The sequence below is a fragment of the Salmo salar genome, chromosome ssa24 (genome assembly GCF_905237065.1).
Source record: "Salmo salar chromosome ssa24, Ssal_v3.1, whole genome shotgun sequence".
Lineage (NCBI taxonomy): Eukaryota > Metazoa > Chordata > Actinopteri > Salmoniformes > Salmonidae > Salmo > Salmo salar.
The window spans coordinates 15,095,034-15,104,045 of NC_059465.1; the positions used below are offsets into that span (position 1 = coordinate 15,095,034).

The 9,012-nt window shown below is 42.2% G+C and overlaps 1 protein-coding gene across 1 annotated transcript; it reads right to left on the reverse strand.

Annotated features, from left to right (window-relative positions):
- Positions 1–8,228, reverse strand: cdk7 (cyclin-dependent kinase 7). The gene is made up of 12 exons (XM_014170759.2): positions 8,110–8,228; positions 7,642–7,701; positions 6,394–6,427; positions 6,076–6,143; positions 5,727–5,795; positions 3,357–3,467; positions 2,365–2,483; positions 2,160–2,259; positions 1,764–1,850; positions 1,460–1,609; positions 1,072–1,216; positions 1–465 (listed from the first exon to the last, which is right to left on the reverse strand). The coding sequence occupies exons 1-12, from the start codon at positions 8,173–8,175 to the stop codon at positions 437–439; spliced, it is 1,038 nt and encodes a 345-aa protein (XP_014026234.1). The 5' UTR covers positions 8,176–8,228; the 3' UTR covers positions 1–436.
- Positions 8,229–9,012: the final 784 nt, after the last annotated feature.

Genomic DNA, 9,012 nt, shown 5'->3' on the forward strand with positions numbered 1-9,012 from the left:
TCTCAGACAGAATTATTTATTATCCTACATCACTTACACAAAAAAAATAAACCAATGAAACTAAATCTATGAAATGAATCATAACGAAAAGCACGTCTTGCTGCTTTTTTCCTCGACCACATAAATAGTTCTAATGTAGCAGGCTCTTACAGAGCTCAGAAATCATTGTTGCAATGAAGAATATCCAGAACCACTGTTCTAGACCACACTGGAGGTCTTCACAGCTGGACCATTAGACCACAATGGGCCACACTGGAGGTAGAAGTACTTGCCCCTTAACCACTGATCTAGGATCAGATTATCTAACACCAAATGAAGAAAGAAAGAAAAATGACCCTGGACCACTGGTTAGGGACAACTTCTACTGAGTCCAATGAACCACACTAAGTTCAACAGCAGGAGTGGTCATGTTGCTCCACTGAATCAAACCCCCCCCTCACAGAATCAGTTTCTTCTTTATGGTGCCTGAAAAGGAAAAACAACCATTGCTTTAATGAACATATAGACTCACCATCTGCTAACAACTAAATTCACATTTCGGCACCCAGAGCCTCTTTCTAAATCTAGCTCAGCTCAGAATTTTATAATATACAGCCCAGTTGACCATAATAGTTCCCAAACCACTGCTTGGAACCTCCCAGTAACACGGTTTCTGTTGCAGTAAAATGTTCTGCCACCACCCTTTCAACTGTGTGTTCTAGTCCTGGGTTGCTATACCAGTCATTTTTACCGCCGACACCCTTTTAATAACTGGGCTCGGAATCTAAATGGGATTCCAGGTCTATGCAAGTAACAACACGTTGCTCTGACAGTGTGAGATGTGTTTTTCATTTAATTGGTCACAGTACAAAATTATGTATGCATTCTCGGAATGGGAGGGCTGCTTTCTGGCCCCACCAAATCTGGAAACCAGTCCTTCACTCCATTGTACAAGCCAAACCATCAGCTTAAATAAGCAAGCAAAATCATATTTCCCAATGTCATTAACACCATGGTCAAACACAACCATGTATGATAGAATAATGATGCCTGTGCTATTGACTCCTATGGTGGTGGGGGGTTGTTACTTACTCGTCTCCAGTCCGTCTCGTTTCCTCTTGATTCCGATGGTGAGGTTCTCCTTCTCTTTGAGAGCCTCTGCTGATGAGTTGGGCCGGGGCAGCTGGTGCCCGGGGGTCGGACCTGGTCTGTTACTGAAGTACCTCATCTTTAGAGCCTGGAGACAGGGGGTGGAGGGGGGGGGGGGATTTAGAGCTAGGAGAAACAGCAATGAATATACACAGAGAGAAGCTGAACTAAGGCTGCTATTCCCCATAGGGCTCTGGTCAAAAACAAAAGTAGTGCACTGTATAGGGAACGGGATGCCATTAGGGGTGCATATAATCTGCAGGGTAACACAACCATGTAAAAAACGAAGTAACTTGTGAAAGACACAGAGTGCCACAGCACACCAACACACCTGTGTAGCTGTAAGGCGTGTGGAAGGGTTGAAGGTGAATAGACCCTGTAGTAGTTCTAACAGGTCGTCTCCTGCAGCACTGAAGATGTGTTCCAGAGGAGTACCAGGAAACAACTTAAACGACACATAGTCAGGTAGACTACTCATCCCCTACAGATGGAGAGAGAGATGGAGAGAGAGATGGAAACACAAAGGCATTATTTAAATCCACAATTTAGTATTGAGGAACCAGGTATTTTAAAGCAGATGCTTCGTTTTAAAATAAGCACACCTGCAGATACAGAAAACACAGACGAGTACTCACAGGCCAGGTGTCATCTGTAGGAGTCCCCAGAGCTTCAAAGATCTTACTCAGCTGGTCCAGATCTGAGTCTCCAGCTAGGAAGGGTAACTGGAGAGAGACAGAGGGTGTTACACCGCAAACATGCAGTGAGCATGGCAGTCCCATATGGCAACATATTCCTATGGGCCCTGGACAAAAGTAGTGCACTATATAGGGAATAGGGTTCCATTTGGGACACAGTCTTAGTGTGTACAGAAAGATGTGTGTCTGACAATACAGTTCTCGAACCTTAACGCTCAGTCTAGATCAAAATGTCACCATGAGACAATTTCGGAATCTCGATGAATCTGAGCTGTCTAGTTTCACAGCGTTTTTTGTACCATTATACAGACAAATTGAGTCGTTTTGTGTGTGTACCCTTAAGAGGAGCTCTGCAAGGATGCAGCCCACAGCCCACATGTCGACGCCCACCCCATACATCCTGGCACCAAACAACAACTCTGGAGAACGATACCACCTGAGAGAGCGCAAAAATTGCATCACAAACACAGTGCATCATTTTTTTATATTTTTTTACTAAATGGACAAAGGCTTTGAAAAGGAATTTGAGAGTGACACCTACCTGGTAACTACCTGGTGAGTGTAGACTCTGTTAGGGCTGCCGAAGGCTTTAGCCAAACCAAAATCAGCCAGCTTCAACACACCATTCTCATCCAGCAGCAGGTTATTGGGCTTCAGATCCTACACACAGACACAGTATTTTACTATGGAGCAAATATAACTACACACAGACACAGTATTTTACTATGGAGCAAATATAACTACACACAGACACAGTATTTTACTATGGAGCAAATATAACTACACACAGACACAGTATTTTACTATGGAGCAAATATAATTTATCCTTTGCCAAGATAATCCATCTACCTGACAGGTGTGGCATATCAAGAAGCTGATTAAGCAACATGAACATTACACAGGTGCACCTTGTGCTGGGGGCAATAAAAGGCCACTAAAATGTGCAGTTCTGTCACACAACACAATGCCACAGATGTCTCTAGTTTTGAGGGAGTATGCAATTGGCATGCTGACTGCAGAAATGCCCACCAGAGCTGTTGCCAGAGAATTGAATGTTCATTTCTCTACCATAAGTCCACTCCAACGTCATTTCAGAGAATTTGGCAGTTCGTCCAACCGGCCTCACAACTGCAACCCATGTATAACCACACCACCCCATATTTTTGTTCAGTATATATATATATTTTGGAGTTTTACAGTTACAAACACATTCTGAAGTTCAGTCTACTGCCCCTACCATTATCTCACACAGGCACCTATGAGAAGGTGTGTATTGTATGAGCATGCTATGAGAAGGTGTGTATTGTATGAGCATGCTATGAGAAGGTGTGTATTGTATGAGCATGCTATGAGAAGGTGTGTATTGTATGAGCATGCTTTGAGAAGGTGTGTATTGTATGAGCATGCTTTGAGAAGGTGTGTATTGTATGAGCATGCTATGAGAATGCTATGAGAAGGTGTGTATTGGATGAGCATGCTATGAGAAGGTGTGTATTGGATGAGCATGCTTTGAGAAGGTGTGTGTTAACCTACTCTGTGCAGAACCCAGTGGTGGTGCATGTACTCCAGGCCCTGTAGAGTCATCACTATGAAGGCTTTGATGTTGGCTGGAGTCAGAACCAGACTGGTATCTTTGATGATCACCTAGAACACAGGAAAGGGAATTAGACCAGGGATGTCAGTCTCAATAGTCTACAACCCACTTTAACTCCACAGCTTCAGGTTCACAGACAACAAAACCTCTCTCAGGAAAGCACAAGCTGATCTGACAGATGTCAGAAAATAATTTCAGCTCAACATCTCTATACGTAGAAAGGCTATCAAAACCTCATATGTCAGACCTCTGTGCGCTTTCTCTGTCTGTCTATGACCTGATAATGTCTGTTTTCCTGCTCTCTACCTGGGTTTGAGGTACTGGCAGTGAAACTGGACACTCATCTGAAGCCATCGGTCAGCCACAGACTCCCATAAATACAGAGTAAATAAGAGATGGCGAGAGAAATGGGGATGGGCTGAGAGAGAGATTTGTCCCCCAGGGCCAGAGCTGGCCCTACAGAACTCCTCAGAGAGAGATAGAAACCAACTAATACCATAGCTCCCAGGCTGCTCCCTCTCTCTGGTTCTCTCTGGGCAGTCTTTGATGTTCAGTTTGACTGAACCCATCTGTGCCTCAGGGAGGACATCACAGAGAGCTCTCAGAATGAACAGAGCACTAGTCTGTAAAGGGAGCCTCTCGCATATCCAAAAGGATCTTCAGACTGAGTATTAACCCATGAGTCCCAAGTACTACCTTCTCTCTCTGGAGAGAAATGGAGTATCCCTGTAGTTGCCTCTAGTGTCCAAAGCCACTTTTAGAATTGATACGGGAATTAAGTTATCAATGTTCTGAAACCGAACTTCAATTTAACTTCTCAGTTTGTATACCAGAAGGTGTAAGGTTCCGGTTGTAGGAAACAGACTGAGACCCGGCCTACAATAATCAGGATGTTTATTTACGAGAGCTCGAAAATTCATATAACTCACACAGCCTTTTATATTACCCCACACACACACAAATTAACTCACATCAGTAGAGAACTCCACCCCGCTTTAGGCAGCTGTATTTTTCCACTGTACACATACCCTAGCTGCCGCTAGCCGTTTTCAGGCAGTTGTTTACCCTCCCTAACTTAGGGAGGCCCATTTTCCTGTTCCTTTCACAAGGTCGTCTTGTCAACTATGCCCTGTTCATTTTGAAATAGTAACAGTGTCTTAGTCTTAAAGTCTACTCACACACAGTATTGGATTATAGTTTAACACATTATTATAGTCTTATAATTCTAATACATTTCAAAGTTATATGGTTTCAGAGTGGAATACTTTAGTCAAAACCTCAGACATAAATTATTTTATCAAGGATACAGCTGTGAATGACAGCATTTACGATGCCAGTTTCCTGGACACAGATTAATCCTCGTCGTGAGCTAGGTTTCCATACAATTGGCAACAGATTTCCATGCTAATATTTTACAAACTGCATAAAGAAAATATGTCCATTTTCCCACCAGTGGTGGGTTTCCCCAAACTGTCTCGCTGCGGATAAAAATCAGTGTGTGATGACATTCTGCATGCAAAATTGACTTTTTCCGCTTATGTTTTCACGTACCGAATAAAAATGTAAAGTTCAATTGCATTTTCAACTCCAACAATAGTTTTGTCACAAACATTGTTGCGTTAAAGAGAAAATGTACCTACTCTGGTCTTGGGACGTGCACTCTAGCTAACAGCTCACAGATACAGTGTGGGTAGGCTATGCGGGTAGGCTAGTCTACATTATGATATTATTATGGATAAAAGTGAGAATATTTGTATTTGTCAAAACGGCAGTCAAGCTTCGATTATCATGTCACCAGAATAACACCCTCGATAGTTATTGGAAAGGAGCATCAAGCTCATCACCGTGCACTTTCACCCCCCTGTGAAGTTCCTCATCATTTATTTAATCTGTAATAAACTGCATGGTTTTTCCAAATCCTTGTGGGAGGACCACACACACCATATCATCGCGAGACTCCAAGTTTACTTTGATATGATTGTTATTATATCAACATTTGCCCATAAAGGCCATTTCTCACATAATTAATTTTACCGACACAAAAAGATCTCACTATGTCGAAAAAACAAATGATCTGTCTGCATTTAGAAAACTGTACCGTTATGTCCCGTTTCCTTCACAGCTGGAGGATTTTTTTTAATATGGTGTGATTTCAATCGCATAAAAACTGTGGATGGAAACGTGCTTATGGACTAAAACGCTATTTCAGTGGAGATTCTCCATTAAGCAAGCTGTTTATTACAGGACCAGGCTTAATCTGTGTCCAGGAAACCAGCCCAATATGAACAAAACATAAAGCTCAGTCTTACCTCCAGATCTGTCTCCATGTAGTCAAACACCAAGCTGATGTTAGATTTGTGCCCGAATGCATCAAGCAGCTGAGAAACAAAGATATGGACACACGGTGATGTAAATGTAGGGATATACTGTACATGATATTTCTTTGAGAACGTTACACAATTTCACAGTAAAGGTGATGGTGAGCAAGATAATTAAGATCGTTTAGAAAGGATGCTTTGGTTATGGATTAATATCCACATGAGCTCTAAATGATCAGAAATGCAACCGATGGTGAGACTGATTCCGCGCTCTACCAGGAAAGCATTAATATTACCACTGACAGTTTCCATTAAAACAGTAGTTTAGTTCCATTCTTACCCCAATAATGTTTGGGTGACTTAACTCCTGCAGTAGTTTAATCTCTCGTAGGGCTGTCCTGTTGATGCCTGAGAGATACATGATCAACAAACATGAGACAAATATTCGCAATCAAACTTCATGCGGTGCTTTTCCAGACAAAGATTAAGCCTAATCCTTGACTTTTAAAAAAAAAAACATTTTAATGGAGATTCTCCACTGACTTTGCTTTTTAGTCCAGGAGTAAGTTAATCTGAATCAAGAAAACCACCCCATACATAAGTCTGAACCTAAACCACTCTGAAGCTCCTGTACTGGGGTGAGTGGACACACACTCACCATCTTTAGCCTCTGTTCTGTGTCCAACTTTGATCTGTCAGGAGAAACAGCACACACTATCAATAGTGTACATTATAATCAAACCACCATAGTTTTAAAGTGTGGATATGAAATCAACAGTTTCATGATGAATTAAATGGCATGGTGTAATCCTGGTCGTAGCTCATTTGCATATTGTCTGCCCGTAGCATCCTGTTCTCCCCGGCCCCCAGATTATACCCTACAAGGCCTACACAAAAACATTATGCAGAAAAAAATTGCTGTTGCTGGCAATGTACTTTGGAAGATTCTCAACTGGGCAAAAGTCAGTCCTCTCCTCCTCCACGACCGGGAAAATGGAAGCCATGTGTAGGAGTGCCAATTTGTTGATAAGCGAACAGAGAAGTGTCCTCCTCTCCTCAACCACCTCCTCCTGCCAAGGAAGCACAAGTGTATCCTATCGGGGAAGTGTTTTGAAATGTCACACACCCTTTGAATCAGGGGTGTGTTCAGTACGACAGAACGGTGTGCAACGTTGAATTTAACGGAAACGGTACTTAACAACCAGTTGAAAAATGTTATGATTATGGTGGCAGAGAGGGCGATTACCGTATGGTGTTCTGGATCTGAACCCCACCCTGTGCAACTAGGTCCTGGACTTCCTGACAGCCCAATCCCAGGTGGTGAAGATAGGCACAACACCTCTGCAACATGAGGGTCCCACAGGGCTACATGCTTAGTCCCCTCCTGTACTCCCTGTTCACCCATGGTTGCATGGCAACGCACATATCCAACTCAATCATCAAGTTTGCTGATGACACAACAGTGGTAGGCCTGAGTACCAACAACGATGAGATAGCCTACAGGGAGGTGGTGAGAGCCATGGCAGAGAAATGGCAGGAAAATAACCTCTCCCTCAACAAAACGAAGAAGCTGAACGTGGACTTCAGGAGACAGCAGAGAGAGTACGCCCCCATCCACAGGGCCATAGTGGAGAGGGTGAAAAGCTTCACATTCCACGGCATGCACATCACTGACTACGTGAAATGGTCCATTCACAGACAGTGTTGTGAAAAAAGCACAACAGCGCCTCTTCAACCTTAGGAGGATAAAGTAAGTCGGCTTGGCCCCCAAGACTCTCATGAAATGCTACAGATGCACCATTGAGACCATCCTGTTAGACAAAACCAAATTAGATCTAATTTTCCCCTCTTTAAGGATGCATTTTGTTGATCCTGAACCATTCATCTCAGATCTTAGGGATTTTACCTTCTTGATGGCAACTATTGTGTCATTGGTCTTGTCCCTGGCTTTGTAAACAGTGGCAAACTGTGGGAAGGCAGGAAGAACAACATTCGTTGATAAGTAAAACAGAGTGAAACTAACGTTACCATCAACTTCAAAAGTGACAAGCAGATAAATGTAGTTACCTAGTCAACAAACACAGCTTAAACACAGATAACTAATGAATTACTGCTAGCTAGTTAGTTAATTCATCATCAGACGGATTTTTAATTGCTGTAATTTTGAAGCTGTTGCCTTTGCAGAAACCGGCAACGTATCACAACTCGTGCCATGGCTAGCTCATTGTGCTGCTTCCTAGCTAGGATAGTATAACGTAGCAGCTAGCAATCGAGCTTTAGTTTTCTCTGAATCTATAAAGCGCTAACGTTAAGCCAAACAAAGCGGCTCATAAGCAAAACACTACTTTGGCAAGAGAATACTATTTCTCATTACCTGACCCTCTCCCAGAAAATCAAGTTTTTCATATCTTTTTGCTCGGGACTTTACATCAAGCGCCATGATCGCAATTTATCCAACTTCCGGCTTTGTTAAAGGTCCATAAGTATTTCCGGGTGAAACGATCATCGTTTTGAGTGTTGATTTTTGACCAACAGCGTCATCTGTTGGTTACTATTAACCTGAAGACTGATATCGACGTGATTATATGATCTAACCCCCAAAACAAACAGTAACGATAGGTGTGTAGATATTCTATATTTTGTCAAAAAGAGAAACGCACTTGTAATATGGCAAATTATTGTCACCCACGATGAAATCAGGGAGGGGACTGTGGATCTGTATCTGTCCTAGCCCATTATTGGACTAAAGAAGCCTAACGTTACTATTTAGTCCAAGAACCTTAAATGCTCTGTTTTAAAAAAGTCTAAACCCTGTCTAAGCCGGGGGAGGGGTTTCTACTAAGCTATATAGAATTGTTTTAAGGTCATACCAAGGATAATTTTCCTATATGATTTTGAATTTTAAGACCCCTTGAAGTATCCCAAAAATCTATATAAAAAATATTTGATTAAACATTGTATTTGGCCTTACTGCCATTAGCCCACGCAAACACATTAAATAATAGTTTCACTACATGGCACAACAAATAGTCGCCCCAAATGTAAATTAAAGGAAGTTTGTTCTGAAGTGTCTGTCCTATATCTGAGAGGTATAAGAAAGATCAGGAAACATTTGTTATTTTTTTTTACATGTATTTAAGGTTCCCACAAGGCCAAATTTCCATATTACAGCGCTTGTTTACAGAAAACAGACGGAAGACAGAGTGGACTACCTGTGGTAATTACCTATCTGCATCTCAGAACAACTATGTGTAAACGGAAGACAGACACCACAAGC

Coding starts and splice junctions, on each gene's coding strand:
- cdk7 (XM_014170759.2), bottom strand. CDS start 8,175: ATGGCGCTTGATGTAAAGTCCCGAGCAAAAAGATATGAAAAACTTGAT. Junction 5,796..6,075: donor GTCACCCAAACATTATTGGG/GTAAGAATGGAA, acceptor TTTGTTTCTCAG/CTGCTTGATGCATTCGGGCA. Junction 2,260..2,364: donor ACTCACCAGGTAGTTACCAG/GTAGGTGTCACT, acceptor GCGCTCTCTCAG/GTGGTATCGTTCTCCAGAGT.